This window comes from Microcaecilia unicolor, chromosome 4 (genome assembly GCF_901765095.1).
Source record: "Microcaecilia unicolor chromosome 4, aMicUni1.1, whole genome shotgun sequence".
NCBI classification, from domain to species: Eukaryota; Metazoa; Chordata; class Amphibia; order Gymnophiona; family Siphonopidae; genus Microcaecilia; species Microcaecilia unicolor.
The window spans coordinates 4,274,956-4,301,694 of record NC_044034.1 but is presented as its reverse complement, the minus strand read 5'-3'; the positions used below and the strand labels follow the sequence as shown (position 1 = coordinate 4,301,694).

The window sequence follows — 26,739 nt, the reverse complement described above, 5'->3', positions numbered from 1 at the left end:
CTTCTCCAAGCTGCCCTAGCCACTTTAGCCTTTCCTCATAAGGAAGTAGTCCCATCCCCTTTATCATTTTTGTTGCCCTTCTCTGCACCTTTTCTAATTCCAATATGTCTTTATGAACTGCGGTGACCAGAATTGCACACAATATTCGAGGTGCAGTCGCACCATGGAGCGATACAAAGGCATTATAACATCCTTATTTTGTTTTCCATTCCTTTCCTCTCCGGTACTATGTAAGCCACACTGAGCCTACAAATAGGTGGGAAAATGTGGGATACAAATGTAACAAATAAATAAATATAAATATCATGTATATCTGCTAGAATTCTGTGGTGCTCTGCTTTACAAACTTTCAAAACAAGCTTATTATTTGCTCGCATTAACTTTTTCTGATTGAAAGTAGAAATCGGTTATAATTCATTAAGCATATACAGAATTGGCCCACCAATTGAACAAGACTAGGCGGTTGTTTTAGGGCACCAAAAAACCAAAGCATTCTTTAGTGTCCGCGGCAGATGAATCCAGAGACATGTGGGTTATGTCCATCTACCAGCAGGTGGAGATAGCACTGATTTGTACTGTGCCTAGTGGATGACACACTTCCTGGCCAGTCAGTATATCTCTTAACAGAGACTACGCAAAACAGTGGAGTTCAATAAGTGGCTTGAGTCTTGCTGTAAAGGTTTTAGTCACATAAGGGCGTGGGGTAATACATGGAAAAATAACAGGCTGTACTGTAATGATGGGCTACATCTTTCAGTGACGGGAAAAAGGATCCTTGGGGAGAAATTCAGACAGTATGTTTCTAGACATTTAAACTAGAAGGCGGGGGTGACAAAAGGAAACAAGGGAATTCGGAAAGTCACCCCCAGAATAAACTTGATGGCAGAGGGAAAGGTCATTTAAATACAGAAAACCACCTAAACTCTATGCAGATGGAAAGCAATGAGCACAAATGCTCGCAGTCTAGGTAAAAAGGTTCAAGACTTGCAAGCCCTGATGTTTGAAGAAAACTGAAGAAATTGGAGTTGACAGCAAGGCACAAAGAAGAAAAAAGAGAGGAAAGAGCTAAAAATAAGAACAGTCAATATGTCAGAAGCAGGTGTAGTGAAGGTAAAAGAAGACAAATGGGCAGCAGCCGCTTGAAAGAGAATTAGAAGACGACAGACAGGAAAGCAGAAAAGAAACTGCAACCAACATGATGGAAAAATACAATGTTCAGACCACAAAGGTAGAAAAAAGCAATGTATTTTGAATGTTTTAAATGGAATTTGCTGGCCTTGGGAAATCTACATAGCAAATGTGTTTGTATCGTGTTCAGCAGAAAGGAAATTCATTTCAGTTTTTATTTCTCCAGTGTTGCAGTACATGCTAAGTTTAACTTTTTGGGGTTCCAAGTTCAATTTTTGACTAAATATTTTTATTTCTGATACGTGATCCCTTGTTCTGTATTTGGTGAGGGTCTGTTGGTGTGACAGTAATGGCAGATGGGGAAATTGGAGGGAAGGCAGGGAAGAGAGGGGATCAGGGAGGGGGCCCTAGCATGTCTTAACACCAATTCTGACTCTTGCTGTATAGCTGGTAGGGATCCCAAGCCTCCCCAGCTGAGGACCTTTTCCAAAGACGGCCAGAACTTCCTTCTACCAAGTTATGCAGTCGGTGACGGCATGCTTGAGTCACCGACAGCTAAGCACGCATAGAGTGTTGGCATCAATGGCTTGCAGACGTTGCTGCTGCCTGCCAAGTTTCATAAAAGGGAGTTCTGGCCACCTTCAGAGAAAGTCTTCAGCTGACAGAGTTTGAGGATCCTTATTAGCTAATGTATTTATATTTTGCAGTAGGGCAGAGCAGAGAAAATATTGTGCCCACCCACTTTGGGTTCAGGCCCATCCAAAATTGGCTGTCTGGCTACGCCACTGGAGCAAAGGCGTATAATTTAACAAGAAGAGGTTATCTAGATCTTTTGGTATTATAATTCCCAAATATCTAAAACTATGGTTCGTCATTTTAAAAGGGAATGCCTGTTTCAGCTGCTCCAGCTCTGCCTCTGTGCTACTAATTCCCATCATCTCAGATTTATCGTAATTCACTAAAAACCCCGCCACTTTACCGTATAGTTCCAGTTCCCTTATTATAATAGGCAGTGTCAGTAATGGTTGGGATACATAAAAGAGAATGTCATCTGCAAACAGGGCAATTTTGTGCTCATGACCCCCCAATTTAACTCCTCTAATGTCTCTGAGAGTCCGTATTCTCAAACCCAGGGGTTCAATGGAAATAGCAAATAACAGGGGAGATAATGGACAACCTTGTCTCGTTCCTCTTGCTATTGGGAAATACTCTGAGTACCCTCCATTCACTTTTATACGCACCACTGGGAATGTATACATACCTTTTACCCATTCTAGAAATGCGCCCCCCATTCCCATAGCTCTCATCACTTCCCACAGGTATTCCCACTCCACCCTGTCAAATGCTTTCTCCGCATCCACCGCCAGCAGTGTCAGTGAATCTCCCCTCCTCTGTGCCCCCCATGTAATATTCAAAGTGCGGCGAATATTGTCCGCCACATGTCTGTGTGCTATGAACCCTGATTGGTCCTCGTGAATTATGTGAGGCAGCACTCTCCCCAAACGATCTGCCATAACTTTGGCTAAAATGTTTACATCGATATTCAGCAGAGATATCGGTCTATATGATCCACACACTGCTGGATCTCTCCCTGGTTTTAAAAGGACCGATATCCCCGCTTCCCTCATACTGGGAGGAACTCCATGGCCCCCAAAATTTGCATTCCCCACCCTAACTAATAATGGTGTCAGTTCCTTCCCAAATACCTTGTAATATTGCCCTGTATATCCATCGAGGCCAGGGGCCTTTCCCAGTTTTAACCCTTTAATGACCCTGAGAACGTCTTGCGTTGTAATTGCAGCCTCGAGCTCAGTCTTTTGCAGTCCTGTAATTTGTGGTATATCTAGCTCTTGTAAATATTCTCGCATCTTTCCTTGGGACACCACCTCCCCTTTAGAGTATAGTTTCGTGTAAAAATGAACAAATTGTCTGCTTATGTCCTTATCTTGGTGCAGTATTTCATCCCGAGCACCTTTAATTTTTGTAATTGTATTTTTCACCTGTCTTTGTCTCAAGCTTCTTGCCAGCATAGTACCCGCTTTATTGCTAAATTCAAAAAAACTTTTGTTTCATCAATTTTCTGGTATATTCCATCTTTCTCAATAGTATTTTTTGCAATTCTACTCTACAATTTTTAAATGTCTGCGGGTCCCCAGTAGCATGGTGTTTAACCTCTAATTGTGCCAGTGTCTTTCGTGTATGCAGCTCATGTGCTTCCCGGTCCCTCTTTTTTTGCGCACCCCTTTGTATAAGATGCCCCCTAACTACTGCCTTGAGGGCATCCCATAGAATCCCTTCCGACATGTCCCCATTGTCATTGATTTGAAGATAATCTTGTATTATATTACATCCTGACAATCTTTTTCCTCCGCAATCAAAGTATCATTCAACCTCCACACTCGACCTCCACGCTCCTTTCCCAATTTTCCCACTATTACCCACACAGGCGCTTGATCAGAAGCATGTATACTTTCAATTTCAGTTTCTTTTATAGCCCCCCACAGTGACTGGCTGCACCATATTGCATCTATCCTAGTGTAAGTCCTCTGTCTGGGATGTTGTAATCTCCAAACGTCCACCAGGTCTACTTGTGCCATTAGCTTAAGAAACTTCCCCCTATATTGCTTACTTCCCTCAGCTCGTCCCAGAGAGTGGTCTAAATTTGAGGCTGTGTAGTTGAAATCCCCACCCCCCCCCCCCCCCCCCAGTATTATTTGACCTTTCCCAAATGCACTGAGTTCTGGCCTGATGGACTCAAAAAAGGCACCCTGTCGGTCCATAAGAGGAGATGTGCTGTGAGCTCTCTTACCCCTCCACCGTGCTTCGTGAGGCTTGCCTTTCGATCCCTGAATCTATGGGGAAAAGGAAGAGGAAGACAGGGGCTAAAGCCCCCTCTAGCTCAGGTCTTGTTTCAGCCACACGACAGACTACGTTGGAGGCGTTTTGTGCTCCAACACAAAGAACACACTTGCCGACCTTGGTTGGGTCTCCGGGTTCTACTGGAGACCTTAGCTCAGAGACGGTCTCTTTGAGCCCACCTCAACAGACGGCACCGCCAAGACCCGTTGGAGGGACTGTCCCGCAAGGAGAGCTGCTGCTGTTGTCGGCCGCACCTACAGGGGGCCCACTGGGATCATCCACGCCGGACAACTTACCATCAGGGCGAAGTATGAGTGAAATTTTTCCCCAGGCTTCCCCTAATTAGGCAACTCCCACGGTGAATTTTGGTGGACTTGTGAGACTGGCCGTCGTTACGTTGGAAACTCTGCTGGAAGCAATCCAGGCCTTGAGCGCAACAGTGCAACAATCCACGAATTCATTAAAAGCTGAAGTAGCCGAAATAACATATCAATATCAGTCATTAGACGAGCGGGTGAAGACACAAGAAGAAAAATGTGAGTCAAACAATTCTGAGATTAAAAAGTTACAAGTATGTTCAGGAACTTTGACTATAGACACTGAAAAGGTTCAGAAGAAGATTGAATACTTAGAGAATCAGTTAAGGCGAAATAATTTGAGATTCCTGAACTTTCCAAAATCGCCAATGATACCTGCTATAGAAATGTTGAGAAAATTCTTTTTGGAAGTTTTGGGAATAACATCTGATTTATTTCCTCCAATAGTAAAGGCATATTATATTACTGGGTTGAAACTACCTTCTGCACCAAATGTGTCTCAAAACCTTACCGATTTATTGGAAACCTCTTTAGAGGTTATTACCGAGCGTACTACTCTATTAGTGACTTTCGCCTTCGAGTCAGATAGAAATAACGTTTTGAGGCTATACTTCAGAAATATGACTCAACAATTTTACGTCTCAAGGATACAGGTTTACCCGGACTTAAGTAGATCCACACAGAGACGGAGAAAAGAATTCCTCGCGCTGAGGCCGCGTGCTTTAGCGCTGGGAGGGACTTTTACCTTAAAATTTTCCTGCAGATGTTTATTTTCCTTGAATTTGGTTAACTATGTGTTTTTTGATCCAGTTAAATTGGTACAATTTATTTCCCTTAAGGAAAGTGACACAGTTGCGCAATCCTTGATTGCTCCAACGGATAGCTGAAACCGCTGGCTGACAAATGTGCTCTAACCTCTCATAATATCTCTTTTTGCTAAATATTGAGTTAATTCTCTTTAAATAATTTCCTTATATCTTGGACTTATTATGTGGACGAATTTAAAAGATATTTTCCTGTTATCTACTTTCAAATAGATGTATTCTATTTTCTGGCATTTATTTTATGTAAATGTATATTTGAAAGTTAATAAAGAAATATATTTAAAAAAAAAGGCACCCTGTCCACTATTAGGGGCATATATATTAACCAGAGTAATGTGTTGCTCTCCTATCTTCCCTTTCACCGCTAAACATCTTCCCTCTTTCCCTTTGAAAATATCTTCCTGAACAAATCTAAGATGTGCTTTAACAAAGATGGCAACTCCCCCCGTTTTCCCCCCCTTAGGGTCCGCCAGCAGAAAGCAGTCACCCAGTTGTTTACTTCTAAGCAAGTGTTCATCTTGTTTCCTTATAACATAATCACGTCCCATTTTAACCGGTTCAATTCTTTAAATACAATGCTCCTTTTCTCAGGGTTATTCAGACCATTGACATTCCATGTTCCCACCACTCCCCCCTCCCCTCCCCTCCCCTCCTCTCCCCCCCTGCATCTGGCTCTGTTCCCTCTCTGCCAGATCAATTCCTGAGGGATTGAGCCATCGCCAGAGAGCTGCCCCTCTGATATCCCTTCTCATTCGCTGCCCCCCTGCTTATATACCTCCTATAGTAATCAAACATCCTGTCACTTCCCTCCTATAGTTATCAACATTCAGTCAATAGATAATACTATTATCCTGTGAGATCCAATGTTGTTCCAGCCACCATGATCAGTCCACTCCGCTGGCTTCAGATCTGCGGCTAACTCGGGGACCCTTGCCCCTTTGCTCCACGCGCTTTGTTTCATCCCTCTTTACTGTTCTTAGGACTTGGTGTCCGCTGCTTGTCTGTCTGTTCCGCTGTGTTTGGCAAATCTGTGCACCCCATCTCCTTCAACGACTTCCAAACTCCTTCAGGAGACAGGAATCTCCGGGTCTTATTACCCACTGTGACTTGCATGCCCAGGGGATAAAGCCACTTATATCTCAGTCCCTCTTTTTGCAGGTGTCTGGTGATCTCCTTATATTCTCTCCTTCTCTGCAGTGTCTTTCTGGCCAGATCTTGAAATACCTGGGGTTTACAATTCTTCCAGGTAATCTCACCCAGTCTCCGGGCTTTTCTCCAGATTGCCTCTTTTACTCCAAACTCATGAAAACAAACCACAATGTCTCTAGGCTGTCCTCCCCTTTGGGGACCTAGACTCCTATGGGCCCGATCAATTTTAATGCGTTTGGAGTTTTGCTCTTCTCCTCCTGTATTTCCCGGGTCCATAATAAAATTACACAGGTCCTGAATTACTTTCACCACATCCTTAAACTCTGCCTCCTCTGGGATTCCTTTAAATCGCAAATTGCATCTTCGGGATCTGTTTTCTAAATCCTCTAAGTCTCTTGTCAGCTGCTGTTCTGCTTTAAGATCTTTCTGCAGGTCCCGCACCTCCTCTGCCATATTTTCCACCCTCTCCTCTGTCTCTGCCACACGGTTCCCAATTTCCTTCAGCTCCTCATGCAGCAATGCAACTGCATTTTGGATACTGGTTCTTATGGCCACCATTTCAGCTTTTAAGTCTTTAAACCAGCGAATAAATGCTGTCTTACCACTGTCAGCCTCTTCCTCTGTTGGTTACTTGATATCAGGGTCTTCCTCAGAATCTCCAGCAGCCATCTTGGAGCCTTTCAAGCTAGCTCGGGGCCCAGCACACTTCGAGGATCCGGATCCATCCAGCAGGTATTTAAACTTGGAGAGTCTTTTTCTTGCTGCCATGCTTGTATACACTACAGGAGCCTCTGCACTTGCGAAATCGCCGTGTTTTTCGGGGTTACAGCACTTATTTACTCTGTTCTCAGCAGAGCTCTGAAATCAGGCTGCCATCCCTTAGCGATGATGTCACTTCCTCCCAGTGTTGCCAGGTGGAAAATTTTTTTCCCACCCAATCCAGCGTAAAAACCGCCCAAAACCCGCCCAAACTCAAACCCCGCCCCTGACACCCCCACCCCCGCGTCATCACCCCCGCCCCCGCCGTCATCAACCCCGCCCCCGCCGTCACCGGCCCCGCCTCCCCGTCATCGGCCCCGCCTCACATCATCGGCCCCGCCCAAAACGTCACTAACCCCGCCCCCCGCGGCCGAAAAAACCGCCCGAAAAACCGCGGAAAAGAAAAAAAAGAAGCCCAAAAAACCGCGACCCGCCGCGGGCAAAAATTTCCCGCGGCGGGTCGGGGAAAACCGCCCAATTGGCAACACTGCTTCCTCCTCATCATCCCATTTATTTCTAATACTTGTATTGTCATTGTAGTATTTATGACAGATCATAAAAGACAGATTACATAGAAATGCAATGAGTCCCTGCCCTACTGAGCTTACAGTCTCACTTAATATACCTCATGGTTATTGATAGATCAGTAGATTTTTGTGTTATTCACTATTTATTCGCAATATCTTATACCATCTGTTGCTTTCACAATGTCATTGAAACCCCTCTTTACATTTATATGCTTTGTACAGGAAAGAAAGAAATCCTCAAACTATAATATTTCTGTAGCAGTGATTGGTTTGAACATGTTTAACACAAATCTGTAAAATCTTGCACCTCTCACAATCCTACCAGAGACTTGAGATTAAGGAAATACAGTGCACTCCATTTAAGTGTACGTCGGATAAGCGCATGCTCTGTTTAACTGCATGCCGTACTTCGGTCCCGTTTTTGGCACCATCAATTTCTATGGAGGCAAACCGGTTTAGCGCACCGCTGATTCGCTTATATGCATGGTTTAAGACCGCTCCTCTGCAGGAAAGACTCTGCATAAGCACACGCACGGAATATGGAAGCCAATTGGCACGTGACAAAGGGGCGGTAAATTTGAAATCTCGTTGGTTAAGTGCCACAGGCAGAATAAGCGAAAGAATGTTGTTAGAGTGTACACTGGACTTGTCGTCGTCGTCGTCGCTGCGGAACTGTAAGACTTTAACACTGACTGAACGAATAGAAGTTCTTAAAAATTTAGAAAACAAAGTCAAGCATCTATTGCTAAAGAAAATGGTGTCAATCCCTGTCAAATTTCACGTGTCTTGAAGCAGAAAGATCAGCTTCTGGAAGACTGGCAAAACAATACAAATCCACACAGACAAACAACAGGACTAAGGCTGAAGACAAGGATCCAGGGGTCTGGGAACTGAAGGGAGGGCAGCAGTGACCTCTCCCCATGGAGCTTCCTGTGTGTAACCTGGCGCCTGGGGCAGGGGCACAGCCCAGCTCTCTAAAGCAAGTAAAGGTCTCAGGAAGGGGGCAGCAAGGCCGGCACAACCATTAAGCAAGACTAGTGGTTTCTTTATTTCCACAGGGGGTTAATACCGAGTTAACGCAGGAGCCCTTACTGCCACCTCAACAGCTGGCAGTACATGCTCCCCCCCCCCGAAATAGCTACGTGGCAAGTGCAAAACTTACCATGTGACCATTTCTTTTTTTGGGCTTTTTACCCACTGTGGTAAAAGGAACCTTGGCGTGTGGCAAAGGTGGCCCCTTGGTTTTTGTTAGAGGAAGCTGGTCTACAATGTTGATAACATTACCTTTCTTATCCCTATCTTCTCATCACTTGAACAAGCCAAATCTAGGGGCCCCTTTTACTAAGCCACGGTAAAAAGTGGCCTCTGGCAGTGTAGACACACATCTAAAACCATCCTGAGCCCTTAACGCCACCCATTGATCTAGCGGTAAGGGCTCACTCGCTACACGCGCGGTGACCTGTCAGCACGCGCAAACTGCCGATTACCGCCAGAAAAGGCGCACGTGGGAGGAAATAAATAAATAATTCCTCCAGGCATTATGGGTGTGAACCAAATGGGTGGAGGAGTAGCACAGGCACAGGCAGCTCCTTGTGACTCTGGGCAAGTCACTTAACCCCCCATTGCCCCATGTAAGCCGCATTGAGCCTGCCATGAGTGGGAAAGCACAGGATACAAATGTAACAAAAAACAAAATCTGAAATTACCACCAGGGGGGCACGCTGGCCTGGTGGTAGGTCTCATTTGCACTCATGTAGAGCCTACCGCGGATTAGTAAAAGGGTCCCCTAGTATATCCACTAGCATAAAAATAGTAGAAGGATGGATGCAGAAATTCTGTTTGAAACTAAATGTCAATAAGACTCAGGGCCCTGTTTACTAAGCTGGTTATAGGGAGGTAGGAGAGTTTCACCTTGTTTTGGGGAGATTTTCTAGATTTTTTTTTAGCTCATTTCATTTTGATTTCTTTTTACAGGAATAATTTCAAATAGCTTCTTTTATTTGCAAATGCCGAGTGTCAAATTCTTGTTTTGTTTTGTTGCATTTGTTCATTTTAAAATGAAAGCAACAGTCTGTAAGACTAGGGGGCATACAATGAAGCTACAAAGTAGTAAATTTAAAACAAATCAGAGAAAATATTTCTTCACTCAGCGTGTAATTAAACTCTAGAATTCGTTGCCAGAGAATGTAGTAAAAGCAGTTAGCTTAGCGGGGTTTAAAAAAGGTTTGGATAAGAAAAGTCCATAAGCCATTATTAAAATAGACTTGGAGAAACTCCACTGCTTATTTCTAGCATAAGCAGCATAAAATGTATTGTACTGTTTTGAGATCTAGCCAGGTACTTGTGACCTGGATTGGCCACTGTTAGGATGCTAGGCTTGATGGACCTTAGGTCTGTCTCAGTGATGCAGGAATTACCACTTTTGTTAGCAGAATCTGTGGTACTTCAGGAGTCAAACACCACACACCAGGATGAGAGAGAAATCTTCTTTATTTGCCAGCAAACAAAGTAGGACATCAGCGCTAGCTCTCTCCTTATCTTCAACTCTCTGTGTCTTGGTCTCTCTGTGTCTTGGCTCTCGGTGTCCTGTCTTCTGTCTGTCTGTCCTATAAGCTGCTTCTGTTCTCATTTATATATGGTCCTAAACCCCTCTAGCCCCCCTTTCTCACCAGATGGTAAGGAATAGATTGATTACCCCGTCTTGAACTAATTATCTCTACACATTACTTAAAATATCAGCTACATAGGTTTCAGATATTTCCTAAACTGACCTACGACCTGGGGCCTCTCAAACTAGACAATGCGGCACCTATCTCCTGCATTTTATTATTATTCACATAATCAGATTCCCGGTTAACTCATAACTTAAGCTGGGTTCATTAAGGGGCTAATCTTGCTTAATGGCACACAGACATGGTTTGTTATTACTTTCAGGAGGCCAGTCCTACACTTAACTATAATCTATCAAGGAAAAGAGTTGACTTTTCCTGACCTCTTTCACCTTTAGCTTCATACACAGAACTAGCTAGGACTGTGGATAATTCAAACCAGATGACCTCTTAAACTGCAGACAAAGACTGAATTAAAAAGATATTTTACAAAGAGAAATAGAACTTATTAAGTAAACAGAATAAAACATATTTTAAAATAAGCAGAGATCAGAATTCCTTATAAGACAAAATCTAAATTATCAAAAAATTATTTAAATCTAAACTATCTCCTCTCTAAACAGCATTCAGCCTAATCTTTTAAAATTGCCTGCTTGCTGATCCCCTCGAGACTGTCCAGTATGCCTTGCTTAGAATGGCATCCAGATGTGGTTTATTTATTATGCCTATGAACTAGCATTAACAATCCATCACTCAAAAAGGGAGAAAGAAAGTTTTATTTCTCACTGACCTTTCTAACCTCTAGTCTAGCAAAAGCTAGACATTTGAGTAATTAAAACCAGATGGCATTCTACCATTTACAGGACTGAACCAAAGTTAAACAGAATTAGCAAATTAATATGATTTCTCTGTCCAGGCTGCCTCATTCCCCCCTTTGAGACTAAAATCAGCTTATGCAGAGATAAGTCTCACAACTCAAACTCTGGGGACTATAGTGATCCCAACTCCATACATTCCAACAGTCTGTGCTAGTCACAGATTACTCTAATATAATGTTCTCAGTCTTTGAGTTCTTATACCAGTTGGGATAGAACTTCAACTGACAAGGATCAAGCTCTCGAATTCCAGGAAAGCCAAAATCAGGGCAAGAAAAAGTCTCAGTATGAAGCCGAATTCCAGCAGCTCCTGCAGTATGCAGTTGACCCTTCTCTTCAGCTAGTAGATTCTCTGGTTCGGGTCAAGCGCAGCTTCAATGGCTCCGCGGGATCACTTTCTGCTCTCCACTGTTTAGGCTCCGTCTGATCCGTGCTGGGCTCAGTCTGGTCAGCAGACTTGATTCGAGACCAATGGACCCATGGAGTTATCCCTGCGACCTTCACAGCTGTAGGGGTAGAAAGCAAAACAGTAAAAGGTCCTTTCCACCGGGGCCCCAAGGGTGGAGCCTCCAGTCTTTCACCCAAACTCTATCCCCTGGCAGGAAGGGATGTACCTGAGCCTGAAAGGGGACAGGGTTTATTTCTCTCACATAAGACTGAAGCTCAGAAATTATCCGGGCCAAGAGGGCTACCTGCTCCTGCACCTGGGCAGACCCTAAAGTCCCTATGTTTCCCTTAATTCCCTGCAAAATGGCTGGGGGCTTCCCATACACAATTTCAAAGGGAGAGAGGGCCGTTCCTTTAGTTGGGGTGCATCGGAGGCGGAAGAGGGCTAGTGGCAGTGCCTGTGGCCATTTCAGTTGGGTTTCCTGACAAATCTTTGCTAGGCTATTTTTCAAGGTTCTGTTTGCCCGCTCAACCTGTCCTGAACTCTGGGGACGGTAGGCACAATGCAATTTCCAGGTAATGCGCAATGCGCGGGACAGGGCCTGAAGTGTGGCTTCAACAAAGGCGGGACCATTATCTGAGCCTATGGCAAGGGGCAGTCCATACCTGGGGATGACATCCCTAAGGAGGCCTCGAGCTACTTCTGTAGCTTTCTCAGTGACTGTAGGGTATGCTTCCACCCACCCAGAGAAAGTGCAGACCATGACCAAGAGGTATCGGAGCCTACTGCTCCTGGGCATTTCTGTGAAGTCTATGACTAGGGACTCAAAGGGTGTTAGTCCTCTGGACTGAACTCCTGGTGGAATACGGGGTCCCTGACGAGCATTATTCTGGGCACAGAGAGTACATCAGGCAGAGGCAGTGGCAACCAGACTATCCAATCCTTCCAGGACCACTACTCGACTGAGTAGGCGGGCTAGTGCTGTTTTAAGTGTGACAGGTCATGAGCTTGAGACACTACAGGCCAAGCTAGGTGGTGTGGCACCAGAACTCTGGTATCAGGGAGATGTAACCAACCATCAGGTCTCCTTACTGCCCCTTCTTCTTGAGCCCATTTCTCTTCCGTTTGGGTGTACATAGGCGTCCATTCTTGCAGTCGAATTTGGAACAGGGGGGTCACAGTACCTACTGGAGGTCCTCGAGCAGCTTCCTTGGCCACCCGATCAGCATGGCGGTTCCCTCGGGCCACTGGAGTATCTGTCCTTTGGTGTCCCCGGCAGTGAATGACAGCTACCTTTTTAGGGGCCCAAACGGCCTCTAGCAACTGAAGTATTTCAGGTCCATACTTAACAGGTTGGCCTGCGGCATTTATGAGTCCCTTTTCCTTATACAAAGCTCCATGAGCGTGTAGAGTTGTGAAGGCATACTTGGAATCAGTATAAATGTTGGTCACCAGTCCTGCTGCTAGCTCAAGAGCTCGTATGAGGGCCACAAGTTCTGCTTTCTGGGCTGAAGTTCCTTGGGGCAGGGCTCTTGCTTCTATCACCTTGTCCTCTGTCACCACAGCATAGCCTGCCAATCGCTTGGAGTTCTCCACGTAACTGCTTCCATCTGTGAAATAAATTACATCTGGGTCCCTCCAAGGAACATCTTTAAGATCTGGTCGACTGGAGTACATTTCATCCATGGTTTGGATACAGTCATGATCCGATGGTCCCTCGGATGCTGGCAAAAGAGTGGCAGGATTGAATGTAGCCACTGTTTCCAGGTGTATCCGTGGATTCTCACATAAGCTGGCTTGGTACTTAACCATGCGGCTATTTGTAAACCAGTGGTTGCCCTTGTACTCCATGAGGGTGAGAACTGCGTGGGGGACTTTGACAACCAGTTCTTGCCCCAAGGTCAACTTGTCAGCTTCCTGGACCAGTAAGGCTGTTGCTGCAATGGCCCTCAGGCAGGCTGGCCATCCTTTAGCCACTCCATCCAGCTGTTTAGACAAGTATGCAACAGGTATCTGCCAGGATCCCATCATCTGGGTCAGCACACCCAGAGCAACTCCCTGTCGCTCGTGGACATATAGTGAGAAAGGTTTCTCCAAATCAGGAAGGCCTAACGCAGGGGCTTGGAGTAGGGCTTTCTTTATAGCGATGAAGGATTGTTGAGCAGTAGGTCCCCATTCAAATGGTTCCTTTTCACCCCCCTTTGTGGCCTGGTAAAGGGGTTTCGCCATCAGTGCGAAATTCGGAATCCAAATTCTGCAGAATCCGGCTGCTCCCAGAAATTCCCTAACTTCCCTTCTGGACTTGGGTTGGGGAATTGCAGCAACCGCTTGCTTCCTACTGACATCCAGTCTCCGACTTCCCTGGGAAATACAGAAGCCCAGATACTTCACTTCTGACTGACAGAGTTGGGCCTTCGAGCGTGAGACCTTATAGCCCGCATCCAAGAGTAACTCCAGCAATTCTCTGGTAGCCTCGAAACACTCTTCCTGGGTCACTGCTGCAATCAGGAGGTCATCTACATACTGGAGTAAAACTCGCCTGGAAGGCTCAGATTTAAAAGTCTTAAGGTCTTGTCCTAGGGCAGTCCCAAAAATGGTAGGGGAGTTCTTGAACCCCTGTGGCAGGCGGGTCCATGTATACTGAAGCTTCCGTCCTGTTACTGGGTTTTCCCATTGAAAGGCAAAAAGCAGTTGACTGGCGGGGGCCACCCGAATACAAAAGAAGGCATCTTTTAGGTCCAGTGTTGTGAAATGGGTAGCTCCAGAAGGTATCAATCCAAGCAGGACATATGGATTAGGCACTACAGGGTGTAATGAAATAGTGGATTTGTTGACCACTCGTAAGTCTTGGACTGGCCGGTAGTCCTCAGTCCCTGGCTTCTGGACTGGCAACAGTGGCGTATTCCATGGAGACTGGCAAGGTCGAATAATTCCATGGGATAACAGACGATTCAGATGTGCTTGAATCCCTTCCAGAGCCTTTCGGGGAATTGGGTATTGGCGAAGACGGATTGGCCGGGCACCCGGAAGTAAGTCTACATGGACAGGGGGAATATTTCGGGCCAACCCTGGGGGATTATCTTCTGCCCATACCCCATTGACCTGAAAGCTGTCGGCCAGGAGTAGGTCAACTTGGTCATGCGACTGATGCAGCCGCCATTCTTCTTCAAGGGGGCAGCAGAAACTCAATATGCCCTTAGGGCTGGATGTCGGGGGCCGAAAGGAGACCGAAGTCTGGCCATCAGAGTCAAAGGAAATTTGGGCCCTAAGCTTGGACAGCAGTTCCCGGCCTAACAAAGGGATTGGACAGTCTGGCATATACAGGAATTCATGAGTGACTGTGTGTGAGCCTAATTGGCATCTACGGGTCGTCAGGAAGGGCCTCCGGTCCTGCACCCCCGTGGCTCCCACCACTCGGACAGTTTTTCCAGACACAGGCGCTAATCGCTCCGTCACAACAGAGTGTTCAGCTCTATGGTTAGCTTGACCATGGATTCCTGGGAGCCCAGTTTGTAGGAACCCGGTCTGTCCTATTCATCCCATTCTGCCATCTCGGCTATCCCAATGATGTCGGATTCAGAAGGCTCATACCTTCCCTCTCGAACTCGGCCTCGGCTTCCTCGATCTCCTGGTCCCCTTCTCGGTCCCTGGCGCTTCTGGGGGCATTCATCTTTCCAGTGCCCTCTTTCCTTGCAGTAGGCGCACTGATCCCTCTCCAATCGTGGTCTGGGATTCTCCCCTCGTGGCCGGGATTGATTGAAGGAATCTCGAGGCCGGGCTGACAGTCCGGGGTCCCACTTCGGCTTCCCATTGGCTGGAGGTCGACCTCGGTTAAGGGTGGAATTAGTAATGGCTGCCGCCAAGAGGTCGGCCTTCTTCTGCATCTTCCGGTCAGCCTCTCGGCGCATCTCCTGATCCCTATTAACGAAAACCTTTGTTGCAATCTCAATTAGCTGGGTGGTATTCATCCCTGCGAATCCCTCCTGACGCTGCAGCTTCTTCCGGATATCTGGCATACTCTGGGCCACCAATGCACTATTCACCATTCTCTGGTTTTCTAGTGCCTCAGGGTCGAATGGGGTGTATGTTCTGTAGGCTTCAATTAGTCGCTCTAAAAAGGCCCCAGGGGATTCAGTTGCCCCTTGGAGAATTTCAGAGACCTTTGCCAGATTAATGGGCCTCTTTACACCTTTCTTCATACCTTCCAGCAAGTCCCGGCAATAGCCAGACAACAGTTCATAGTGCTGCCCGTTATTCGAATCCCAAGCTGGAGCTGCGCGAGGGAACCGAGCTCTAACCCATTCCTCTGGGTCCTGTATCCCCTCGGGGGCACGCGCTCGCGTGATGGCCTCAGCATTTTGTAAAATCTTCCGCCTCTCCTCAGTTGTGAAGAGGGTCAGGAGGAGCTGTTGACAATCAGTCCAAGTTGGGTTATGGGTGGCCATAATACTAGCCACTAGGTCCACCACTGCCTGAGGCTTTTCAGTATAAGAGGGGTAATGCGTCTTCCAATTCAGGAGATCAGTGATTGTGAAGGGTACATACTGGTAGGCCTGTGCCTGTATAACCTGACCCTGATTATTAGGATCCGGTCGAGTGGTGGTTACCTGACGGAGGGGCAGAGCTCTCGAGGAGGTGGGAATGCAACCTGAGGTAGAGCCAGGAGCTACCCCCTTATCATGCTCAAAGGTGATTGCAGCGGATCTAACCCTTTCAGGGGAGGTGTGTTGAACCCCTGAGGGATGGGGAGGGGTACTCATAGACTAAGAGGTGATCACAGGTGATTCAGTCCATTGAAAGGGATGCTGGGCCCCTGATGAGTGGGGAAAGGTACTAGAGGGAGAGGCTGGGCTGTCGGGAGTTAAGGAGTCAGGGAGTGGGGCCCAAAGCGGGTCATGGGAGGTTAACAGGGAAGGATGTGGCAGAGGAGGGTAGATGCTGGCTGAAAAGTCCAACCTAGGATGTGGCGGGGTTTGCACAGAAGGGGAGGAGCTATCCGGAGAAGCCTGTGCTGGAGAGGCTTGGGCTGGACGCCGTGGATCTCTGGGGGTGGAGCAGAACCCCAACAATGGGCCATAAGGTGGTGGCTCAAGATCTGAGGGGTCATCAGAGAGTATGGGTTTCTCGGACAGGGTAGGGGCGGAAGCCACCGATTGGGTGGTGGGCTTCCTGGGGCTCTTTCCCTCCTCCAGTTTAGATTTTCTAATAATCTTTCTTTGAACGCGGCCCAGCATGAACTTCACCGGGGATCCCATATAGGTTTTTAACCAAGAGGGAGGGTCAGTAACAAGGCTGTCCCAGGAATCTATATAAGGGAGCTGTTCAAGATATCCTGGTTCTCCTACAACTATGCTGTAGACCTTCCGGATTACTTCAATATCTAAGCTGCCACCAGGGGGCCACCCCACTCCCATAGATGGCCACTCAACTTCACACAAAGTTCTTAGAGTACTCAAGCTTAAAGTCTGTCCATAATCATTAACTAAAAATCCTTTCTTAAAATTCTTAAGCATACAATCTAGGGGAGTACCAGTTTGACTAGACGATGTCCCCCCCATAATGCTTACAGTTACAACACACAGAAAGGAAGGGAAATTTTTTTGGAAGTGTGGTAAGGGGTCCACACGTCCCGAGACACAAGGTAGACAAACAACAATCGCTTCCTTCCGTCGCTGGCCAGTTGAACTCGCGTTAACTGGAACCACAGCTATAAGAAGTCCACACTCATTTAACATTCATACATCACACACACACTGTACAAAAAATCCCACCCAACAATTTCAGATTGTTCAGATACAGATAAGCTCTGACGGTTTCCCTGCTAGTCCCCACTAGACTAGAAGGTACTAAGGCCTTCGCTGAGAGTTGATCAGACTCCCCTTCCCTCAACTTTAGAGGGGCTGATTACAGTTTCCTAGGATTACAATACAAAATACATACCCGGCCAGTGTTCCTCAGTCAGTTCTTCTGGAGCCCCACGTTGGGCGACAGAAATTGATGCAGGTCCAGGATCCCACTTCTGACACCAGGAATTGATGCAGGAATTACCACTATTGTTAGCAGAATCTGTGGTACTTCAGGAGTCAAACACCACACACCAGGATGAGAGAGAAGTCTTCTTTATTTGCCAGCAAACAAAGTAGGACATCAGCGCTAGACCTCTCCTTTTCTTCAACTCTCTGTGTCTTGTCTCTCTGTGTCTTGGCTCTCGGTGTCCTGTCTTCTGTCTGTCTGTCCTATAAGCTGCTTCTGTTCTCATTTATATATGGTCCTAAACCCCTCTAGCCCCCCTTTCTCACCAGATGGTAAGGAATAGATTGATTACCCTGTCTTGAACTAATTATCTCTATACATTACTTAAAATATCAGTTACATAGGTTTCAGATATTTCCTAAACTGACCTACGACCTGGGGCCTCTCAAACTAGACAATGCGGCACCTATCTCCTGCATTTTATTATTATTCACATAATCAGATTCCCGGTTAACTCATAACTTAAGCTGGGTTCATTAAGGGGCTAATCTTGCTTAATGGCACACAGACATGGTTTGTTATTACTTTCAGGAGGCCAGTCCTACACTTAACTATATTTTACAAAGAGAAATAGAACTTATTAAGTAAACAGAATAAAACATATTTTAAAATAAGCAGAGATCAGAATTCCTTATAAGACAAAATCTAAATTATCAAAAAATTATTTAAATCTAAACTATCTCCTCTCTAAACAGCATTCAGCCTAATCTTTTAAAATTGCCTGCTTGCTGATCCCCTCGAGACTGTCCAGTATGCCTTGCTTAGAATGGCATCCAGATGTGGTTTATTTATTATGCCTATGAACTAGCATTAACAATCCATCACTCAAAAAGGGAGAAAGAAAGTTTTATTTCTCACTGACCTTTCTAACCTCTAGTCTAGCAAAAGCTAGACATTTGAGTAATTAAAACCAGATGGCATTCTACCATTTACAGGACTGAACCAAAGTTAAACAGAATTAGCAAATTAATATGATTTCTCTGTCCAGGCTGCCTCATCAGTATGGCACTACTTATGTACCATTTTTAGCACGGGCATCTCTAACCTTAGCGCTCACTAAAAACGCTTCATAAACAGGGCGCTTAGTTCCTTTTGATAAGAAATAAATTCAATTGGTTTCAGAAATTAGGATCTTCTTTTTGCCGATATGTTATTTATTTATTTATTTGTTGCATTTGTATCTCACATTTTCCCACCTATTTGCAGGCTCAATGTGGCTTACATTGTGTCGTAACAGCATAGATTAAACAATCAAGAATAAATACTTCATATCGTAATATTGCATTAAAGTTCATTAGTAACAGAATCATTTAACCAGTCAGGAATAGAGAGTTCAGTTATGATAAGGGTTTTGTTGTTTGGTAATTAGGGTCATTTAACACATACTAATTTGCTCATTAAAAAAATGTTGACATTATTGAGAAAGGTATGTCAGATACTTAGATATTTCACGGAGGATTCCTTCCAACTATTGCCCCAAAGTCTCCTGTTGTCTCAAATTGATTAATGTAACTTGATTTTTATCGCTTGCCCTATATCTGTCTCGAAAAAAATAAGAACAATTCAGAACATAGTGGTAAGATTCATTTTTTTTCCGTAGCTATTACTGATCATGTTTAACCTTATCTAATCTGTTTACATTGGCTTCCATTTGAGAACAGAGTTCTGTTGAAATTTTACTGTGTCCTATTTAGAGTTCAGCATGGCTCGGCATCTTTATATCTGTATAACTTATTCTGTTTCTCCCAGAATACTAATTATTCCTTGCGCAACACTCATTATTAAGTTCATCGTTTGCTTGTCAAGCTGCAAAATTATGGAAAGAACTCCCCATTCCGATTAGAAGTACTCCTGATTATAAATCCTTTAGGAAACAATTGAAAACTATTTTATTTTAAAAAATCTTATTTTTCATAATTGTTTTTTTTCTCTTGCGTCTTTGTTAATCTCTCGTAGGTTTTGTTTTATGATATGAAGAGGATAATTTTATTGTAATTCCTCAAAAATTGTTTCCGTTCTCTTAGGGGGTCATTTACAAAGATGCGCTAACCTTGCAGACGCCCATAATATTCCTATTGGAATCTATTCGATTAGTGCAGTAAAAATGGCCTTAATGTTTTCCACTTTGAACTTCTTTGAGGTATAAGTGGAATACAACAATCATTGCTATTCTATGCTAAGCTTCTGGAGAACAGCCCTTTACCTGTGTAAATCACTTTTGGAAACTGCCCTCATTTTGTGTGTATTGTGCTATATAAGAATGATGTCTTTTGGTGGGGGGGGGGGGGGCAGATTAGGTGACTGAAAGGTATCTAATACTCCTGTACTGGTCCTGTGTGGCAGAGTTTATGTAAAGGTGGGGGCAGAGGAAGACAAGTCAGCGCAAGTTCCTTGGGACCCAGGTAATCCCTCCCCCCCCCCCATGGTGTGAGTTCTATAAATAACAGAACATAAGTATTGTGAGGAACCCCTGAGGGTCATGGAAGAAGAAATCTGGGAGAGGAGCAAGATGGGTAGGTTTCATACCTGGGACTCCAACTACAAGTCCCAGGATCCTAGGGGGCATAAGTTTCCCAAGAGCCGGAGAAGGGAGGAGGACTACAGTTCCCAAGAACCCCTGCAAAGTCCTGAGGATAAGCAAAGGGAGCAGCAAGGGAACTACAAGTCCCAGGATCCAGAGGGAGAGGGGGATTGGCTGTGGAGCAATAATCAGGAGGGAGAGGACCAGCTGGGGACCATAAAGGGAGAGGAGCCCATGGAATGGAAGGCGGAGAAAGAGGTCGGACAGGAGATCCAAGCCCAAGATGGCTTGGGAAGTGAGCCCATGGAGATTGCTGCTGTAGCTCAGGTACAAGGGAAGAAGTTGAAAGGCTTCATAACAAACCTTCTTCAAGGCTGGGGAAAGATTGGAGGAAAAGTTAAGCAGCTGTTCCACTCAAGGGGGAGAGAGGTGTCGTGCTGTAAAGCAGTGAATGATTTCAGGTGTGGCCGCCAGAAGTCAGACCCGGCTGGAGAAACAGGTAGTGACTTGAACTGTGTCCAGGAACCTGGCCATGCTGGGGAAGCAGTGAGTGATTTGAACTATATCCAGAAGTCATGCCATGCTGGGGAAGCAGTGAGTGATTTAAACTGTGTCCAGAAGTCATGCCATGCTGGGGAAGCAGTGAGTGATTTGAACTATATCCAGAAGTCATGCCATGCTGGGGAAGCAGTGAGTGATTTGAACTATATCCAGAAGTCATGCCATGCTGGGGAAGCAGTGAGTGATTTGAACTGTGTCATTTTGGAATGCAGCGAAAACGGAGCTGAATTCAGTCCTTTGAATTAGTAAGTAAGATGGCTATAAGTAGTTAACTGTTCATTTGCAGCATGACAATAGAGTGTTTTCTGTCACAGATTGCAACAGACTGCAACTATGCCCTATTGAATTGAGACTCCTAATGAAGCCGCATAGATCAGTGAAATGGGTCTCGTTGGGTAGCTAAAGCTAACTGCTACTTTTTGAATTTTTTGACGGATTATGAAAGGCTGCTTTTGGAATAATGAAAAATATATAAAAGAATGAGGTAAAACTATTAATATTTGCATTTTGTAAAAATTTTAAAGTAATAGAGGTTTCTGGACCTATGATAGAACTGGAACCTAGAGATACAGACTCAAACTATAGAAGGTGTTGGTCTGTTTGGTTTCTGAGGTCCTTTTCCTCTTGAGAGAATCAATTCTTTCAAAGTGGTGTTGAGAGACTGCTTTACTGTTCGTTTCTAGATTAGACCTTTGGAGTTGTTTCAGTCTGAACTTTGGTCTTTTCATATCTCAATCTTAGGTGGAGTAAAGCTGAGTTTACACAGGAACACTTACCATCTCCTATTTCAGAGGTGTTAAGTTCTCCCATCTTAATTTTTTGGACGTCCCACGCAAATAGAAAATTAGTGGGGAACATGCAAAAAAAAAAAAGAAGGAAAAAGCCCTAAATACTTCTTACGTGGAGTAAAGCTGAGTTTACACAGGAACACTTACCATCTCCTATTTCAGAGGTGTTACGTTCTCCCATCTTAATTTTTTGGAAGTCCCACGCTAATAGAAAAGAGAGCTAAGTCCAGATTCTAATGCGCTTTATTATAGGGTCTCTAATACAGGGTCATAAAAATAGCCATACTGGGTCAGACCAATGGTCCATCCAGCCCAGTGTCCTGCTTCCAACAGTGGCCAATCCAGGTCACAAGTACCTGGCAGAAACCCAAATAGTAGCAACATTTCATGCTACCAATCCCAGGGCAAGTACTGGCTTCCCCGTGTCTGTCTCAATAGCAGACTATGGACTTTTGCTCCAGGAACTTGTCAAACCCAGATACAATAACCGCTGTTAATACATCTTCCGGCAAAGGGTGCCAGAGGTTAACTATTCTTTGAGTGAAAAAATATTTCCTCCTGTTCGTATTAAAAGTATTTCCATGTAATTTCATTGAGTGTCCCCTAGTCTTTGCAAAAACCCAAGGGAATGGTACAGTTTAGGGGGCAAAGAACTTTTGTACACCAAAGAGGATCAGAATGTATTAGGCACGCTATTTTAAAATGGGACGCGAAAAGGGCACACGGTAAAACTGAATCCTAAAACCGGCCCGTGCCCTTAATGGCACCCATTGATCTAGCCGGTCAGCGCATGCCAACTGCTGATTACAGCCGTACGAGGAAATAAATAAATTGTCCAGGCATTATGGGCGAGTGCCAAATCTGAAATTACCGTCAGGGGGGTGCGGTAGCCTGGGGTAGTTTCATTTGGGCAAGTGCCTTTGTAAAAGGGACCCACAATATGCATACTTTGGAAGAGAGGGGGGAGAGGGGAGATATGAGAGAGACATTTAAATACCTACGAGGAATAAACGCACAGGAGGTGAGTCTCTTTCAATTGAAAGGAAGCTGTGGAATGAGGAAGCAGAGGATGAAGGTGAAAGGGGAAGTAACCCGAGGGTGGTGAATTTGTGAAACGGCCTCCCAATGGAAACGGTGGAGATGAAAACAGTATCTGAATTCAAGGAAGCTTGGGACAGGTACGAAGGATCTCTAGGAGAGAAGGGATAGTAGTCATCTGCCTTCATTTTTCTATATTTCTCTGAAATATCTAGTGTACCTGAATGTAACTCATCTAAAATAACTACTGATAAAGCTGTGAACTAAAGCCAAATAAACTTCCTCTGGATCTTAGAATTCCTCATACCAAAACTTTACAACTAGTCAAAAGACTCACCTTTTCCAAGGCGTGATTGGAACATTAGACCCCTTATCCCAACAGCAGGCTGGAAAGGGCCAAAAGTATCAGAGGAAGCACAAGACCTGTTATTTTACTCTATATTATTGTATTCTCATATTTGTTCTTGTTTTATGATTTTTTTAATTTAAAATTTTAATTTCTTGTTATTTATATTAACATAAACCACTGAGATGGACAAATAAACAGTGTAAGATCAAATAAAAATAAAACTGAACCCCCCCCCCCCCCCCAAAAAAAAATAAATGAGGGACCTTTTTACTAATCAGGTGCGAAAGAGTAGGGGTGGACCAAGAAATCTCTCCAGCCGATGCTGAATTGAAGAAACTTTATTCAGCACCAATGCACTCAATCTGCAGCCTCCCAGTACCTCTCTACACTCCTCTCCCCGTATGTTCCCACCCGTAACCTCCGCTCTCAGGACAAATCACTTCTATCTGTACCCTTCTCCACCACCGCTAACTCCAGACTCCGCCCCTTCTGCCTCGCATCACCATATGTCTGGAACAGCCTTCCCGAGCCCATACGTCATGCGCCCTCCCTGCCCATCTTCAAGTCCTTACTCAAAACCCATCTCTTCTCCCTTGCTTTTGGCGCATAACCACCTTCCCCACTCATGATACCTACACTGACTACATAGTTTGTAACCTTTAGATTGTAAGCTCTTTTGAGCAGGGACGGTCCTTCCCCATGTTAAACTTGTACAGCGCTGCGTAACCCTGGCAGCGCTATAGAAATGCTAAGTAGTAGTAGTAGTAGTAATGTGTACAAGACCCGACACAGGGCCGTGTTTCGACGGATATACCGTCTGCTTCATGTGGGGGTTTTCTTACCCTGACCTGTTGGTTGTTGCTCTGACGGATCCTTTTACTAAGGCACATTAAGCACTAATGTGGGCTTATTGTCTGGGGAAACACCAGAAAAAGCATTAAAGCATTTTGTGGTGACTTCCCCGTTTGCCCACTTTTAGTTTTTCAGCGCTGGGGGCTTGCCTTGTGCTAATCGTTACCAATGGGTTACTGAGTGGAGTGGAATGGGTAGATGTGAATCACTTGTTTACTCTTTCCAAATATACAACGTCTAGGGGGCAGGTAATGAAGCTACTAAGTAGTAAATTTGACCCTCCACTGCCTCAGCTACAAAAAAAAGCTTAGATTGTGAGCCCTGTAGGGACAGAGAAAGTACCTGAATATAATGTGATGGACACTTTGTAGCTGTAAAGTTTGCTGGTGCTCAGGGTTGTCGTTAGGGGTCACTGCCCAGGACACCTACTTCCCTTCCCTGGACTTCCTGGCGAATGTGGAAAGTTTATCAGAAGTTTTCTTTTGAAATATAGCTTGCAGGCCCCAAAGAAGTGTCCTTCAAGAGTACAATGAATCCCTGACTAAAAGAGCTTAAAATTTATCTGCCCGATATTCAGCTGGTGGTGGTAAACTGTATCTGAGTTGCTCTAAGCTTTGGGTTGTCCTGACCCCGGCACTGAATATTCGGATGTTAATTGGGTGCCGACCGATATTCAGACCGGCACATGGTTAACTTCACCACATTAAGGGCCCCTTTTACTAAGGCAGCTAACAGATTTAGCATAAGATAAATGCTGACACACTTCTCAGCATTTACGGCTAGGTGACTTACCAGGGTAACAGGGAGCTGCAGAGGGAATTGAACCTGGTTCCTTAGGATCTCAACTCACTGGAATCAAACCTGGTTCCCCAGGTCCGCAACCTGCTACACCAACCATTAGGCGGCTGCTCCTCCCAATTATTTCTAATATTTTTATTGTCATTGTAGTATTTATGAAGGATCATAAAGGACACTGAGATTTAACACTAATTACATAGAAGTACAATGAGTCCCTGCCCTACTGAGCTTACTGTCTCACTTAACATACCTCGTGGTTATTGATATATCAGTAGATTTTTGTTATTCACTATTTATTCACAATATCTTATACCATCTGTTGCTTTCACTATGTCACTAAAACCCCTGTTTACATTTATAGGCTCTTAACCCATCTCTGCCACTCTGTCAATGAAACCCGTCCTCACATTCACAGGCTCTGGTCCCATCTCTGTCTCTCATGTTTGAAACTTTTCTGCTTCTATGTTAATCCACTGGGATAGAAAGAAATAAACTTCATTTCCATAAGGAAAGAACGAAATCCTGAAAGTTTAATATTTCTGTAACAATGATTTATTTGAACACGTTTAACACAAATCTGTAAAATCTTCCACCTCTCACACTCCTGCCACAGACTTCAGATTAAGGAAATATATCAGGAAAGAAGCTGGATTTTATGAAATCATAAGGAAGAGCAGCAGAGCTTCCCAGATTTATTTGTACATAAGACTCTGGTAACATAAGTACAAATTGTCAAGCAGAGAGAGAGAGTCTGGGAATGTTAATCCTGAGTCCTGCTGTGTAATTCCAGGCTGGTACCTGGCGGATTCTCAGAGGAATTTCAGAATAATTCATGAAGAAAGGTCGGAGTTTCCCTGTGAAGGAGTCAGTGAAGGTGAAGAGATGAGATTTATTATTTGCATCATAAAACGAGACCTTTCCTGCCTCATAGTCTAGCAGAATCCCCACTGCCCGGGGGAACTCACTTAGGGGGAGAGAGGTCTGAGGGGAGGTGAGGGCCAACCATCTCTGTTCATACCACAGCCCCACTGTCCAGAATCCTTCCCCAGGTGACAGTTTGATCTTCCCCTTCCTCATCACAGAGTCTTTACACACTCCCAATACACAGTGAGTCACATCCCCCACCTCCACCTCCCAGTAACGTCTCCCTGAGGTGAAGCCCTCACTCCCCAGCACACAGGGATAAGGATCAAATCTCTGAGGAGTGTCCGGCACATTCCGTCCTGTGTTTCCCCTTCTGACACTTTTCCCATCTTCAGACAGGACGAGATCAGGATGAGCAGTTTCAGGATCCAGAGTCACATTTACTGCAGAGAAGAGACACATTAATAAACATGAGCAAACACTTCTCATTAGCTTATCACACACCCACCACTAACCCATTGGCTCCTCACACACAGAGCTCTAACCCTCATTGGCTCCTCACACACCCACCGCTACCCCTCATTGGCTCCTCGCACACCCGGCTCTAACCTTCATTGGCTCCTCACACACCCAGCTCTAACCCTCATTGGCTCCTCACACACCCAGGTCTAACCCTCATTGGCTTCTCCTGCACCTACCTCTAACCCTCATTTCCTGGTTCTTCAGTCAATCACTTTTTCTATGACAGGAGCTCTGCTATTGGCTATTATCACCTTCCTGCCTCATAGATTTGACTCATCTTATTGGATATCAGCTTTTCAGTATTCCCTATTGCAATGAGTCTATTCATACCAAGGAGGTTGGATAACAACAATGGGATGACGTCAAAACATTGAAGCCAATTAGGTTAATCTCTGTTTCCCCTCACTCAGCCGTCATCCCCATACTCTCAAAACAAAGCAAACAATGAGATGATGCTTCCTCCTTGTCGTTCTTCATTGTTGGTGCCATTTTTATTTGAGCTCACTTACATTTTCAAATATGCCGTCTTGTGCAGCATACGGATGTACACAGAGGATGTACAATAACGGAGATGGGCACAGTAGTAATTTGTTATAAATTGTAATTAGTGTGTCATTTGGAGGGGCTGGTTTGATACCAAAGACTGGAGACATGAATACTTCTAATCAACCGTTTATTGATAAAAAAGACTCTTTATGGACAGGGAACATCTGATGCGTTAATGCTGTGAAATACAGAATTATTTGTGTACATGGGAAGCTTGCCAGGTGCCCTTGGCCTGGATTGGCCGCTGTCGTGGACAGGATGCTGGGCTCGATGGACCCTTGGTCTTTTCCCAGTATGGCATTACTTATGTACTTATGTACATGTGGTAATGTGCAGTCTTTTCTTATGAAAGGTTCACCTTACACTCAAAACCAACTTTACTGAATTAATTCTACTACTACTACTACTTAGCATTTCTATAGCGCTACTAGG

General features: G+C 44.9%; 2 protein-coding genes across 6 annotated transcripts in view; both read right to left on the bottom strand.

Moving 5' to 3' along the window:
• LOC115468254 (E3 ubiquitin-protein ligase TRIM39-like) overlaps positions 1-26,739 on the bottom strand; it is an 872,633-nt gene that overhangs the window by 552,243 nt on the left and 293,651 nt on the right. The gene's annotated exons all lie outside the window — the stretch shown is intronic.
• LOC115468247 (E3 ubiquitin-protein ligase TRIM39-like) overlaps positions 25,072-26,739 on the bottom strand; it is a 61,579-nt gene continuing 59,911 nt past the window's right edge. For all 5 annotated transcript variants that reach the window (XM_030199788.1, XM_030199790.1, XM_030199787.1 and 2 more), the window contains one exon: positions 25,072-25,682. In XM_030199788.1, coding sequence (XP_030055648.1) covers positions 25,108-25,682 — 575 coding nt within the window. In that variant the 3' untranslated portion in view covers positions 25,072-25,107. The remainder of the gene's footprint in view (positions 25,683-26,739) is intronic.